This window comes from Colossoma macropomum, unplaced genomic scaffold (genome assembly GCF_904425465.1).
Source record: "Colossoma macropomum unplaced genomic scaffold, Colossoma_macropomum, whole genome shotgun sequence".
In the NCBI taxonomy this organism is placed as follows: Eukaryota; Metazoa; Chordata; class Actinopteri; order Characiformes; family Serrasalmidae; genus Colossoma; species Colossoma macropomum.
Genome location: NW_023494795.1, coordinates 7107035 through 7123046, shown reverse-complemented (window position 1 = coordinate 7123046; position 16012 = coordinate 7107035). Strand labels below are relative to the sequence as shown.

Here is a 16012-nt window from a genome sequence, read left to right as displayed (position 1 = left end):
GTGTGTGTGTGTGAGTGAGTGATCTAATCTTTACCTTCAGACAAGTTAATGCCAGGGTTGGTCTATTTGAGCTGGATGACTTTTATCAGAGGATGTCTGGTAAAGTGATTTGTATGTAATTTGACTGTCTGATTCATAAAGGATCTGCGTTAAGTTCCCCATATTACCAAAATTGACATCATCATCATTAAAATCGTTTACGTCAGCATTTTACGGAAGGCGCCACACTTCCCAACAGTAACAACGTGCTGTATGGCTGAATCAGAGCCAGTTTAAGGGGAGGCTGACCACTTCCTATTTCTCCCATTATATCAAAAACAAGACTGCACAACGCCAGAAGGCACCGACGGCCAAAATGTCAGAGAATAGGGGTGAATGGCTAAAAACGAAAAGTTCAAATGTGCAAGACTTTCCTTTAATTATAGAAAGTAGAAAGATGTATTTAACTAAAAAGCAAAGAAAACTTACCAGTATATTTCCCTCTTAAAGCAAACACATTTTGTGGTAAGTAGAAAGCGAGCATTACTGATACTAAGTGCTGATTGGTTAGCATTACTGCTACTGAGTGCTGACTGGTTAGCATTACTGTTGCTGAGTGCTGATTTGTTAGCATTACTGCTACTGAGTGTTGATTAGTTAGCATTTCTTGCTACTGAGTGCTGATTGGTTAGCATTACTGCTACTGAGTGCTGACTGGTTAGCATTACTGCTACTGAGTGCTGACTGGTTGGCATTACTGCTACTGAGTTCTGATTGGTTAGCATTACTGCTACTGAGTGCTGACTGGTTAGCATTACTGTTGCTGAGTGCTGACTGGTTAGCATTACTGCTGCTGAGTGATGACTGGTTAGCATTACTGTTACTGAGTGCTGATTTGTTAGCATTACTGCTACTGAGTGCTGACTGGTTAGCATTACTGCTACTGAGTGCTGACTGGTTAGCATTACTGTTGCTGAGTGCTGATTTGTTAGCATTACTGCTACTGAGTGTTGATTAGTTAGCATTTCTTGCTACTGAGTGCTGATTGGTTAGCATTACTGCTACTGAGTGCTGACTGGTTAGCATTACTGCTACTGAGTGCTGACTGGTTGGCATTACTGCTACTGAGTTCTGATTGGTTAGCATTACTGCTACTGAGTGCTGACTGGTTAGCATTACTGTTGCTGAGTGCTGACTGGTTAGCATTACTGCTGCTGAGTGATGACTGGTTAGCATTACTGTTACTGAGTGCTGATTTGTTAGCATTACTGCTACTGAGTGTTGATTAGTTAGCATTTCTTGCTACTGAGTGCTGATTGGTTAGCATTACTGCTACTGAGTGCTGACTGGTTAGCATTACTGCTACTGAGTGCTGACTGGTTGGCATTACTGCTACTGAGTGCTGACTGGTTAGCATTACTGTTACTGAGTGCTGATTTGTTAGCATTACTGCTACTGAGTGTTGATTAGTTAGCATTTCTTGCTACTGAGTGCTGATTGGTTAGCATTACTGCTACTGAGTGCTGACTGGTTAGCATTACTGCTACTGAGTGCTGACTGGTTAGCATTACTGCTACTGAGTGCTGACTGGTTAGCATTACTGCTGCTGAGTGATGACTGGTTAGCATTACTGTTACTGAGTGCTGATTTGTTAGCATTACTGCTACTGAGTGTTGATTAGTTAGCATTTCTTGCTACTGAGTGCTGACTGGTTAGCATTACTGCTACTGAGTGCTGACTGGTTAGCATTACTGCTACTGAGTGCTGACTGGTTGGCATTACTGCTACTGAGTGCTGATTGGTTAGCATTACTGCTACTGAGTGTTGATTAGTTAGCATTTCTTGCTACTGAGTGCTGATTGGTTAGCATTACTGCTACTGAGTGCTGACTGGTTAGCATTACTGCTACTGAGTGCTGACTGGTTGGCATTACTGCTACTGAGTTCTGATTGGTTAGCATTACTGCTACTGAGTGCTGATTGGTTAGCATTACTGCTACTAAGTGCTGACTGGTTAGCATTACTGCTACTGAGTGCTGATTGGTTGGCATTACTGCTACTGAGTTCTGACTGGTTAGCATTACTGCTACTGAGTGCTGATTGGTTAGCATTACTGCTACTGAGTGCTGACTGGTTAGCATTACTGCTACTGAGTGCTGATTGGTTAGCATTACTGCTATTAAATGCTGACTGGTTAGCATTACTGAAACTGAGTGCTGACTGGTTGGCATTACTGCTACTCAGTGCTGACTGGTTAGCATTACTGCTACTGAGTGCTGACTGGTTAGTATTACTGATACTGAGTGCTGACAGGTTAGCATTACTGCTACTGAGTGCTGATTGGTTAGCATTACTGCTATTAAATGCTGACTGGTTAGCATTACTGCTACTGAGTGCTGACTGGTTAGCATTACTGCTACTGAGTGCTGATTGGTTAGCATTACTGCTATTAAATGCGGACTGGTCAGCATTACTGCTACTGAGTGCTGACTGGTTGGCGAGCTGATGAGCTCCTCGGCTGAGCGAAGTGGTTTGCACCCACTGACGACATAAACAAACATGCGGCACTGTTATAAACTCCTATAACTGGAGTTCAAAAGTGCTGTGTTCAGGAAATGAATGCATTTCTGTAATATAAACATAATGAAACATTTACAAACAATGATTTTGCTCAAATGCTCCATTCATTCAGCTTACCAAATGCCGCCCAGTGAGAAAAAGCACTGCTGTGTGAGAAACACTGGATATATTTCATTTTCCTTCTCCATGTAATTCAGCCATCACCAAAAACGTTGTCTAGTCCTAAACTTGAGGATTAAAGAATCGGGTCAAGTCAGGCTCCATTTTAGCTGTTAGCCTTGTCTTCAGGTCACAAAAAAAGAAAAAAATTACAGAGGTGCCATTTCCTGCTAGCCGGTTTTGTTATTACATTTCTGTAACATCGGTTCGAACAGGACTACTTTTACTGCGGGAGCTCCAAGTTCTCTGAATTACAGAGGATAAATCACTCTGGAATTAGTACCAAACTAATCACTCAAATTACAGCACCTCCCCACTTAAAACTAATCCAGCTCAAGTAGGGCTTTATGTAGGTCTTAGGTTTGTTCTGAGGAGCTGTATCAGAGTTTGGCTCTCGCCTGATGGAGGAGACGGTTGTGACTGGATAAGAGGCATGTCAACCATTATTTTGCAAATGGCCAATTAACAGCCTTAAAATCTGTTTCAATTGTTTTAATTAGGCTTTCTAAGTTGTTTCCTTAAGTAACTGTGGCTGTAAATTAGTCAGAAATTTAATAGAAATAGTCATTTAAAAGTCTGGTTGTATCTGGCGGGAGCTTGTTAGACCACATTAAATGTCTTCATGTATTAGCCTCAAGAACAATGTCTGGCTCGTTGTTTAGGTCTCAAATGCAATATCAACATTATACTGAAGGAGATTGACGACAATAATAGATAATTCACTCATATCCTCAAAGGACACGTTTTCAATATTTGCAATCATCAGATTCATCCGCTCGGGAAAGCGGTCCGAAGCACAACCCACAATACAAAATGTTTGTCCATATATTGTGTGCAATTACATATTTCCACCAGAGAGGTCTCTAAATCCCCAAATCTTGCATAGTGTAGCTTTAATACTGACAGTCTTCTGCTACAAAACAAGTAGTTCCAATAACTTAAGAGTACAGCAAAAATTTTAGTTACTTGTTACTACAACCGTAATGATTGTTTTCCAACCAATCAGACTGTCTGGTCAGATCTAACTCTTGTATAATCAAAACTTCTTCACAGAATTCAAGATGGAATTCAATTTTACATTTTTACATTTATTTTTAGTTTGATTCAGCAAAAGATTAACATATTTACAGTATCTAAAGACAGTGTGATGTCTCAGCATACACTGTTAGAGCTATGAGCCTGTTTAGAATGAGACTGTACTCTATTTCATATTTCAGTGTGAGTTTGATTGTTTGGAGAATACAACAAGGCCCTTAACATTCTGTCTAATCATCATCTCTTCACGCTACAGCTCCAGCGATGGAAAATCATACGGTCAAATATGAAAATTGCTTCAAAAACCTTAGAAATGTCCAGCTTGCAATGTGGCAGATGACCTTCTAAATGACTTTTACTGACAACGAGCCAATAAACGCACCATAAATGCACCACTGTTCTGAAGCGATTACAGATTTACTGCACTCTCCTCTGCCAAATACATTCATAATAGTCGTCTGCTTTGCTTACCCAGCACTTACATCAGACCCCTTTCTTAATTCCTACTGAACATAAAGTTCTTTATGTTAGTGCCTACATTTTATTTCCTATTCTGGGGATTAAGCTGGAAAAGGTAGCTTTTTTCCAACTTTTTTGGCTGCCTTGCCAAGTCACTATCCGTAATGCGACAGGGGAAGCAATGCACTCTAACATGCATCATCATTTTCTGTACAGAAATATCTAGAAGAAAAATCCATAGCATTTTATAATGTCTCACTCACTGCGAAGTGAAAACACAGAAAGAGCTATATGAGAAATATGTGTCTGAACCTGACAGGCTATGCACATCAGGTTTGGTCTGGTTGAGATAAAATTTCTCAAATATATGGTGGGTTTAAATTATTACATTTGCCAATAATCTGTCTTCAACTTTAACAGATTGTGGCCTGAATTTACCGCTGCTTATTTGTTCTCTCTGCTTTATTCTTCCTCTCTTCTTTTATAACTTTTATTTATGCACAATGAAGACATTTAAGATGTTGTTTGAAGCCTTTAAACTTATTTTTTAGATAAGTAATAATGAGGTTAATGGTAAATATATATATACTAATTTTCTTTAGCCATGATCTGATGACAACAGACAATGCTGCATCAGCGTAATGCAACAGGTGCCATCATTCAGAATCTGGAGCTTTATTCAGTCTGTAGCTGGGGGTGATCAAGTTACAGAATTTTCTGACACACTGCTGTCAGGCTGCAGTTGGACTTGGCCAGAATTTTGTAGGGCTACAGTCAGGTTCATATATAGAATGTTTTTTGGCCTTCTGTCATTTTCAGACAGACTTTGTCATGCTGGAGTTGGATTCTGATAGAATTTTGTCGGTATTGTCATTCTCATGATGGTTCTGTTGGGCTACAGTCAGATTCGTACAGAATTCTGTTGGACTACAATTGAATTTCGATAGAATTCTGTTGGGCTATACTGGGGTTCATATGTAATGTTTTTCGGGTTACTGTCATATTCAGACAGAATTGCGTTGAGCTACAGTCGGATTTGGACAGAATTTTTTGGGGTTGCTGTTGGGTTTAGACAGAATTTGGTTGGGCTCCAGTCAGACTCAGATTGAATTCTGTTGGGCTAGTTAAAGTGATTACAATGTTTTCAGAATTTTGTTGGGCTACAGTTGAATTCGGAAAGAATTTTGTCAGGTTGTAATTGGCTTTGGATAGAATTTAATTGGGATACAGTCGGGTTCAGTAAGCATTTTGATGGGCTACAGTCCGATTTAGAGTGACATCTGTCAGGCTAAAATCATATTTGGACAGAATTTAGTTGGGGGACAATTGGGTTCAGACAGAATTTTGTCAGGCCACATTTGGGTTCAGACAGACTTCTGATGGGCTACAGTCAGATTCAGACAGAATTCTGTTGGTCTGCTATCAGATTCTGACAAAATGGCTATAGTCGGGTCTGGATAGAATGCTTTCGGGCTTCACACAAAATTTAGATGGGCTATCATTAGCTAGAACTTTGTCAGGCTACAATTGGATTAGAACAGAAATGTGTTGGGGGAGATTCCAGGGTTGGATTCAGGCACTATGTTCTCAGGCTATATTTAGGGTCAGGACTGATTTAACCATAAACTGCATTGGGAAACAGCTTTCAGAACATGCCGGTGTAATTCACCAAGCCACACATAACATTAAAATTCTCAGAATGACATCAGCAAATGCCACCAGAGCCATTCCAGGGTCACTGACGTGGGCGCATACGTTGCCGTTCGTGAGGTGTCGTGCACTCTTTCGGGCTGAGGGTGTGGGCAAGGCTGAACTCAGCTGAAGCTGAATAGCGATTTGGCATAGCCGAGCTTTCCCATCAGCCTCTCCACAAGAGAGCAATGCAGTAAGCCAGCAGCCTGCACAGAGAGAGGCAGGGTTTGAAGTAGGGCAGTGAAGGGGACAGTTTTGCTGATGGCGGGACAATGCCAGCCTGGACACTGAGGCCCTCTGAGGGAAAAAAAAAACGTATTGCACAATGACACACTGTTGCTTCATCAGGGAGACTAGAGAGGATGTTTCTGTCCAGTAAGCACTTAAAAGAGGAACATGCAAAACAAGATATGAAAGGAATCTCAATTCAGGAAGTTCAGCTGTAGATAAGAGTCATGAAGTGCATGGTGTTCCAAAACTAATCACATCACAAGTCTGCACAACCCAGCCACCACACCAGAGGGGGAAAGGACTCCCCCAAACCTACAGGACTCAAATCATGTTTAATGATTTGATTTGAACACAATTACTTGACAAAAAATCAGTTATCAGTTACCTTTTCAATGAGTCTGCAGTGGCAATTTCCATGATGATAACGCATATTTAAAATTCTACCACTGTTTTCTCTTATAGTAAGAAACTCTCTGATGGACACATCTATTTATGTGCATTTTTACTACACAGTGATTCCTTTATCTTTTCCAATAACATGTGATGAATGGACTAAAAGAAACGACCCAAAATGACTTGGAAAAAATTCTGGTTCCATTGACTTACATTAAAAGTAAAGTAGGTTTTTTCCTTCTCCTGTAAAGTTACCATTTTGGAGAAGTTTTTCTTCCGACAACAGTGATATTTTCGAATCTTTAAATTTGGTTTGTTATTGCTCAGTTACACTTTATTGTCTGACCTGTTGTAAAAATCCACGTCATTAATCTTCAAAATTATTAATATGTTACTCGATCACCAATATAATTGACAGAGACAGCCCGACACATGATTGCAAGGATTTTCCCCAAAACTAAAAGATTCACCTCATGTGATTTCTTAAGCAAACCTTTTACACACTTATGCTAAACATACACTAAAAGACTCTGGTGACACTTTACTTTGAGTGTCCTTTTAGATGCAACAAACACTCAACAGACTTTCAGTAGCCTGTCAAAAACATATGAGGCTTAGGATTAGGTTTTGGGTTGAGGTTAAGGTTAGGACCAGGGCCAGGGTGAGGGTTGGATGTTTGGTGAGGTTGGTAAGGTTAGGTTTTGCGTAATGGAAGTAAATTATTAACAACACATCTACTTAATGTAAGTAATGTACCAACAGAGCATCTACAAGATATTTACTTCAGTGTATTCAGATGCTTCACTACAGCTACTTCACTGATATGTTGTTGATGTGTTACTGATAATCTGTTAAGAGTTTATTAATCATCTACAAAGGACCACTGCAATTTTTTTTAATAGACTTTTAAAGTCTGACACCCTCTCACATCTAAAGACAATGTTACAGAGTTTTTAGTCCCAGACTATGATTTTGCAAAGACTGTGGATCTTGCAGGGTCACTATTTGCAAGACTGCAACTATATTTTTTAGATTATTTCCCATCATGCACCTGGAAATTTACAAACAGAGAAACCCTTTTTTCCATTCTGTAGTGGTACAAACGACACGTTAGCTGAGCATGTAAAGATCTGGGGCTCAGCCCAGTTCACTGTAGAACTGTATATTCTGGCAGATCATCACCCAGAATTTCTTTAATTAACCTGTAAAATGTGCAGTTAATTTTTTATTTAACATAAAGATTTACACATCAACACAACATGCAGCCATTCAGCATTGTTGATTGGATGTTATGAACTAAACCATAAAAAACAAACAAACAAATTAAGAAACCTCTGTAACAGAAAGAAAAAAAAAGAAAAAAACCAGAGATGCTTCTTCTATCATGCAATTGTCCTTCCCACGTTTCCTCAAATCACTGTTCCACTCAGTGAACTTCAAATGGTAAAACAGCAAGTTTACATTTTATGTTAATATGAATATTATTTTAAAGTGGAGGAGATTTGCCTTTTTACAGATATTTCAGCTTTCAGCAATGCATTTTCTCTCGTGCACACTCTCTCTCGCGCGCTCTTGCACTCTCTCGCAAGCCCCTGGCATGTCACTATTTGCAAGAGCCAAGACTTAAAACTTACAGCAATATTAAACACGAGAAGACGAGAAAATGACGCGAGATGACGCGAGTGTGGTGCAACTTCAGCAAGACTCTCATGATTTCATTCCGACATTGGAAATTTGTCTGCGACAGTAAAATCGCTTGGTGTAAGGCTGACATGAGAACCTGTCGGTGGGTTCAGACTTTCCTGCTTCATTCATGTAACTGCACACTTTACATAGTTATTACACAGTAATTGCACATCCATAAGCTTATTATTCAGTAAGAAAATGGACAAACAGAATGGCTTTACACCAGAAAACGATGATTCAAGGCTGAGTGCTGTCATCATACCTGTCCAACCTGTATGCAGGACATATAATGAGAGGAGCAGGACTGGATGAAGATGATCAAGGATTCAGGAAACATCAATAACCTTCAATATGCAGATGATCCAACACTCTGGAAAACCCAAAGACCTTTATGAGGAAGGTTAAAGAACAGAGTGACAAGATGGGACTTCAGCTCAGTATAAAGAAGACTAAAGTTATGATAACAGGAAGAACTGCTAACTATAGCATTGATGGAGAAGATGTGGAAGTGGTGGGCAGCTTTTGCCAACTCAGATCAATTATTAACAACAGAGGATCCAGCACTCAAGAAATACGACACAGATCGGCTCTCGGCAGAGCAAGGATGAAGGAGCTTGAAACAATCTTCGTATGCAATGAATTGTCTCTACAAACAAAGTACAGCTTTGTCCAGGCTGTGCTCTTCTCTGTGGTTCACTTTGGATATGAAAGCTGGACAATAAACAAGTGAGACAGGAAAAATATAGATGCCTTTGAACTTCAGTGTTGGTGAAAACTTTTGAGAGTTCTTTGGGCGACAAATGGATCCTCAAATAAATCAAGCTTCACCTCTCACTGGAAGCCCCGATAATCAAACTGAAGCTCCCTTATTTTGGACATATTCTGAGAAGAACTGATTCATTGGAAAAGTCCATAGTGCTTGGAAGAATTAAAGGTAAAAGAGGAAGAAATTGACTCATGAACCATGAGTATGTTCATATTTTCAGGTAATGAGGCACGATGTTTAAAAAAAAACATGGCATGAAGTTTTACATTATGTTTACGTCACGTCTTCTTCTGTGAGTTTATTGGCTGGTTGCTAAGCAGAAAAATGATTACTGTCTGACTCATGTAGACCCGGAGTTTCCCCATTATCTGTTTACTCAAGTGCATGTAAACGTGTTGATCGGATTACTGACCAAATCTGATTTTCTGCAGTCACTGGATTATTAAGGGCATGTAAACACTCTTACTGTTTCTGCTCAAAACTAACCCTGAGCCCTACTCAGCTCCATAATTATGGAGCATTTGGATGATCCTTGTCAAATCTGTTAATCCAGAGCGCAACCAAGAGTTGTTTTATGTTTGGGTGGTCAACAGCAACTGGTAAATCTATCATGTAAACACTATGCATATCTGCTGTGATGGACCAATGATCTATTGTCGTATCTACTGCCTACATCCTACACCCTTGTGTGGTGTTCAGGTCTGTGGGACCCATTTTCAATGTTTACCAAAAGCAGAAATTATGCGATTTATTATTATTTCAACCTCAGATTTCTTGGCCTTTGCTCATTTTCTGTGAAGAACATATAAAATAACCCATTTTCAGTGTCTTCACTCTGTTCACCCCCCACACATTTATATTACACATGTGGTGTTGGGTGAACCCACGGAGTAAAAGTGTGGAGGTGCTGTGTCCTTCACTCTGTTCTCCTCCTACATGGCCTGCTGTTAGTGTGTGTGTGTCTGTGTGTGTGTGTCTGTGTGTGTGTGTGTGTAAGGGTGGACAACAATGACAGGCTGCTGACTGGCTACAGCTGCTAAAGGAGAACCCTACGCTGGACACTTGTGATATTTTAAACATCTGGTATTTTTGCATAAATTGTTATGGCTGTATTGATTTGTGGGTCCACCAGACCACTGAGTAACAAACACCACACAAGGGTTAAGTACACCGTGATACAGCAAATGAAGTTTCTACTGTGTTCATGTGGTTTCAGAGAATGTACTGTGCTTGTAACTCGAGTAACATGACTGGAGTTTTCCACTTCAAGGAGTGGCTTCGACTTCCTTGTGATAAACTTGGAAATTTGTGTGTTTACGAGGTTCACCTGATCGCACTGTAATGCAATAATAAAACTCTCTGCCTTCTGCCGTTGTTATACACCTGACCCTGTCGGGTGCTGCTGCTAGACACCAGAGTGATTTTTCACAGCTCACTAGTAAGACAGTGACGAGAGATATGACAAAAATATAACATCACACTATTTTAAGATACAACCAAGAAAAGTTGGGATGCTGTGCAAAATGTAAATAAAAACAAAATTCAAGGATGTGCAAATCATTTAAACCTTATATTTAATTGAAAATAGTACAAAGACAACATATCAAATGTTGAAACTGGGAAATTTTATTATTTTTTGAAAAATATAGGCCCATTTTGAATTTGATGCCAGCAACAAGTTTCGAAACAGTTGGGACGGGGGCCTGTTTACCACTGTGTTTCATCACCTCTTCTTTTAACAACACTCTGTAAGCGTTTGAGAACTGAGGAGACACTGCTGTAGTTTTGAGAGTGAAATGTTTTCTCATTCTTGTTTGATACAGGATTTCAGCTGCTCAACAGTTCAGGGTCTCCTTTGTCGTATTTTTCATTTCATAATGCGCCAAATGCTATCAGTGGTGACAGATTTGGACTGCAGGCAGGTCAGTTTGGCGCCTGGACTCGTTTAATACAGAGCCATGCTGCTGTAATACATGCAGAATGTGGTTTTACACTGTCTTGCTGAAATAATCAAGGACTTCCCTGAAAAAGACGTCGTCTGGATGGCCTTGTACCTCACATACAGAGATTCCTCCAGATTCTTTGAATCTTTTAATGAAATTATGTACTGTAGATGATGAAATCCCCAAGTTCTTTGCTATTTTACATTGAGAAACGTTATTCTTGAATTGTTGCACTATTTGATGGTGCAGTCTTTCACAGAGTGGTGAACCCCTCCTCATCTTCACTTCTGAAAGACTCAGCCTCTCTGGGATGCTCTTTTATAACCAATCATGTTACTGACCTGTTGCCAATCAACCACCAGGTGTGTTTTTTTAGCATTACCCAACTTTACCAGCCTTTTGTTGCCCCCGTCCCAACTTTTTTGGAATGTGTTGTTGGCATCAAATTCAAATTGGGCAAATATTTTTCAAAAAACAATCAAATTTCACAGTTTCAACATTTTGATTTGTTGGCTTTGTAGTATTTTACATTAAATATAGAGTTTAAATGATTTGCAGATCATTGCATTTTGTTTTTATTTACATTTTGCACAGCGTCCCAACTTTTTTGGAAATGGGATTGTAGTTTATAACGACAACTATACATTTTTTGTCAAATTGCCCACCTCTACTGTCACATTGATATTAATTTTGTCATGCTGATTCCAGAAGTAATGGCAGAAAACCTGTTGAACTGCACTGTTATCAGCAGCTACATCCATTACACAGGTTGGAGCCACTGGTCCACTATTTAGTGACCAATTTAGACCACGCTTTAATTAAACAAACACTCAGCTATATTTCCGTCAGTCGTCAGTACCTCTCTACATGCGTTGAGTTTCAGCTGCTCTTGAAAGTTCAAACAGATTCTAGAAGTTGTATCAAATGACTCATCAGTTCCCAGAACCGGAGCTGACCAGTGGATGAGGCTGAGCTGACCAAGAGACGGACACAGCCTGTGAGTGTGTGTGTTTAAGTAGGTTAGGAACATAGCAGCTGCTCTTTCTCAGCCCATCACCATTCTGCTGCAGCGCTGCATGACGGGTCATGAAGAGCTACCACGACTCAGCAAATCTGCAGCCCCACCTTCTTCATTTATCGTCAACTTGCAGAATAATTTGGACCTTTTTGCTCTACACTGTTAGTAATAAAGGTTCTGTTTAGGTACATTTTTCGTTCATTAAGGTACAAACAATGTAAATGTTCCCTCAAAGGTACAACAGTGGTTTTAAGGTCTGATTGTGAATCTTAAACCTTGAAAAGTTCGTATTTGTACCTTTTCATAACCGAATGGTTTAAAACAGAACAGTAAAATAAAAGCCTGGAGACGAGACGGGGTGTGTGGAGTCAGTACAGCGTAGAACATATCATTTCAGTGGATTATGGTTCAGTTATGTTCCCTGACTAAAGGTACTGAGATGGACCCTTGAGGGAACCACCCCAGTGATAAGAGGGGAACTGCCCCAGTGACAGTTTAGTACCTTTATATCTGAGAGTGTAGTTTAACACTCTCAGTATGTTAATCAAACTGTCAGCTGGTACACTGCAAAAAGTAATCAACATAAATAAAATATTACATCTACACAAAGAAAGACAACTTTGTGTCCATGTAAAACATTTTATCCAGGTGAAATTGATGTGTATGTTTGAATGATGTCAGCTTTATACAGTTATATGCTAAAGTTTGATCACCCCTGGTGAAATGGCACCGTTTGTTGGTTCTCTCAGTCAAATTAAGTTAACACATCCTCAACAAACTTAAATACGATTTTGTGCACAGTGTCTATTTATTTGCTGAGTGTAACAAAGTGGAAAAAAATAAAATCAAAATATAAAAATGTTTTTATTATTATTAAAAATAATCAAATATAAAATGTCCCTAGGCCACATTTCATGATTTATTTTTTCCCTAATATGCTAAATGCAGCAAAAAAAAATAAATAAATAAATAAAATGTGTTATAGATAGATAGATAGATACTTCATTGATCCCAAAGGAAATTTAGTACAGATTTAGCTCTGCGAAAGCAGAGCCTTCAAAAATACGAAGAACTCATCAACGATCCCCTCCACAGAAATCTTTAGTAAAAGACAAAAAAATTGGGGCGTGAATGAAGAGAAACCCGAGCTATTCTCTAATGTGTTCACTTATTTTTAGTTAAAGAATCCAAAAAGTTTTGCATACAACTATATACACACCGATCAGGCATAACATTATGACCACCTCCTTGTTTCTACACTCATTGTCCATTTTATCAGCTCCACTTACTATATAGGTGCACTTTGTAGTTCTACAGTTACAGACTGTAGTCCATCTGTTTCTCTGATACTTTGTTAGCCCCCTTTTACCCTGTTCTTCAGTGGTCAGGACCCCCATAGACCCTCGCAGGGCAGGTACTATTTGGGTGGTGGATCATTCTCAGCACTGCAGTAACACTGACGTGGTGGTGGTGTGTTAGTGTGTGTTGCGCTGGTACGAGTGGATCAGACACAGCAGTGCTGCTGGAGTTTTTAAACACTGTGTCCACTCACTGTCCACTCTATTAGACACTCCCACCTTGTCAGTCCACCTTGTAGATGTAAAGTCAGAGACGATAGCTCATCTGCTGCTGCACAGTTTGTGTTGGTCATCCTCAAATCCTTCATCAGTGGTCACAGGATGCTGCCCACAGGACTCTGTTGGCTGGATATTTTTGGTTGGTGGACTATTCTCAGTCCAGCAGCGACACTGAGGTGTTTAAAAACTCCAGCAGCACTGCTGTGTCTGATCCACTCAGACCAGTGCAACACACACTAACACACCACCACCACGTCAGTGTTACTGCAGTGCTGAGAATGATCCACCACCCAAATAGTACCTGCTCTGTGAGGGTCCATGGGGGTCCTGACCCCTGAAGAACAGGGTAAAAGGGGGCTAACAAAGTATCAGAGAAACAGATGGACTACAGTCTGTAACTGTAGAACTACAAAGTGCACCTATATAGTAAGTGGAGCTGGTCATAATGTTATGCCTGATCGGTGTATAATTATAAGATCTTGGCCCTGATGCCAGCTCAGAGCTTAAAATGTCCCATAAACATCACACTATGTAGTAGAAATACCATGGAGTGGTGGTGGGGTGGGTAGGGTTGGGGGTTGGGGGTTAAGGGGGGGATTCCCTTAGATGCCAGCAAGACCACATGTTGATTAAGACCCAAAGGGCGAGCGTCAATGTGACCCGGGGCAGGAATCTGACACAGTGAATGAAAGGCCAACTCTTTCTAGTGAAGGTATTTCCTGAAATAACCCTGAAATAACTGTACATACGCAGCAACGTACAGTTATCATGCCATGCGTTGCCGTTGCCAAAGCACTTGTTCTAGTAATGTGCAAAAACCCCCATTTCCTTTTGATGCAACATGACTTCATAAAGACTTAGATGGGTCCAAGCAGGCATCGTCAGGGCTGCTGGTACATAAACATAAAAGAAAATATTTGGCAGTAATTCCAGAACAGGGCAATGATATCACAAGCCTAATGGGATCAATATTCTCTCCTCAGGACCAGAAAAAAACAACACACCTGTTGCGACATGTCATAAGTTCAGAGTCAGCGTGACAACATGAACAAACAACTTCTGTGCCTGGAGCTATTCGTGTCCACGTTTATCACTGGACAATAGATCCTCTGCCTTCAAGAAACGTTCCTGGAAACGGGGCTTGAAAACATGGTGCGGTCAGTCTCACTGCAATGTTTTGTAGGTAGGATAAGTGATATGTGTTTAGGCTACGTATTCATAGCACAAACTATATATTCATCGCTTTATTCGACACCCGCTCAAGGATACGTCACTTTTGATATGGGCTGCATTTATAATAAGACTAAAGAATACAAAGGCTTTCAGTGTAATTGACACATCAGCCCTTTTTACAGCAATGTGGCTTTCAGGTCAGAAGTGCTGGCTCTAGAAGGGCTAAAAAAACAGGAACAGTCTCACAGAAAGAAATGAAAGCTGCTGTAAACCGGCCTTCTTCCCATCACTAGTGAACAAAAGACAGCAGTGGCCTTTGTGAGCTCCCATACTGAAACAACACCCACTGTCACAGCAAAACAACCAGCCTTGACGCTCCTGATTCCCCTATCCTGACTGTAAGCAGCACATTTTTGACACATAAATGAATCTGCTGGTAAACAGGGGGTCTGATTTAAGAATAAGGTGACATTAGCATGGTAAGAGCTCATAGGAGATAAACTGACACTGTCCCTTTAAAACCAGCGAGAATATTCTCGGGACAGGAGATGCGCGTGGACCATGAAAATAAGGATGAAAGCACAAAGCTGTCCGTGACTTACCGTTAGAGATAAACAGATGGCAGGCATTTTTCCTTCTCTCACACTCTTTTCTTCTCAAAACATGAGAATGTCCGGCTTCTCGCACACAGAGAGAGGGTCCTTCTCTACCTCAGGTGGAGCATCTCTGCGTCGAGAGCATCAAGAGGGCACCCGCATTGTGCAGGGGAGCCGACTCCGTCCTAATGCTGCAACTGCGTCCAGCTTTTTATAGTCTGTGTTATGAGGGCAGCGAGGCTCGGGCAGCGGGAGGCGAGCGTTTGGTCGTCGGGGGTCAGCGGTGTAATTCCCATAGCGATGATGGATCCGAGGGCTGAGGTCTTGGCTCTGTTCGCGTGTTCCCCAGCTCTCACTGTCTTCTGCAGCGAAGCCGGGCTGCTGGGCTGGACTTTAGCGACTCGAGAACGAATCGTCCTTGTGAACCGATTCTTTTAAACGAAGTCGGCTCACGAGTCCAACGGAATCAAAACTGAGTGCGTTCAATAAACCGTTCGTAATCGGATTTCCGCAGTTATCCGATTATTCAGTTGGTCATCTAAACACCATACTCTGATCTAGAAATCCGATTGAGAAATCCGATAAAGAGGCTGGATTTTAGCTCAGTAATCAGATTTCTCAGTGCATGTGAACTCTTACTCTGATTTCTTTCCGATTTCTCAGTCTGCGCATGCGCGAGAACAGACGGCGGCCCCAAAAACTTTGGGAGCGGCGCTGAAACCAAAC

General features: G+C 40.7%; 1 protein-coding gene and 1 non-coding gene across 2 annotated transcripts in view; both read right to left on the bottom strand.

Annotated features, from left to right (window-relative positions):
• The window catches only part of tnfrsf21 (tumor necrosis factor receptor superfamily, member 21), a 55214-nt gene extending 39537 nt beyond the window's left edge, over positions 1 to 15677 (bottom strand). The window contains exon 1 of the mRNA XM_036581306.1: positions 15293 to 15677. Within this exon, the coding sequence (XP_036437199.1) occupies positions 15293 to 15319 (27 nt within the window). The 5' untranslated portion in view covers positions 15320 to 15677. The remainder of the gene's footprint in view (positions 1 to 15292) is intronic.
• On the bottom strand, positions 12976 to 13091 carry LOC118816348. The gene has a single exon (XR_005007864.1). It is a non-coding gene; the product is annotated as a U5 spliceosomal RNA (small nuclear RNA).
• Positions 15678 to 16012: the final 335 nt, after the last annotated feature.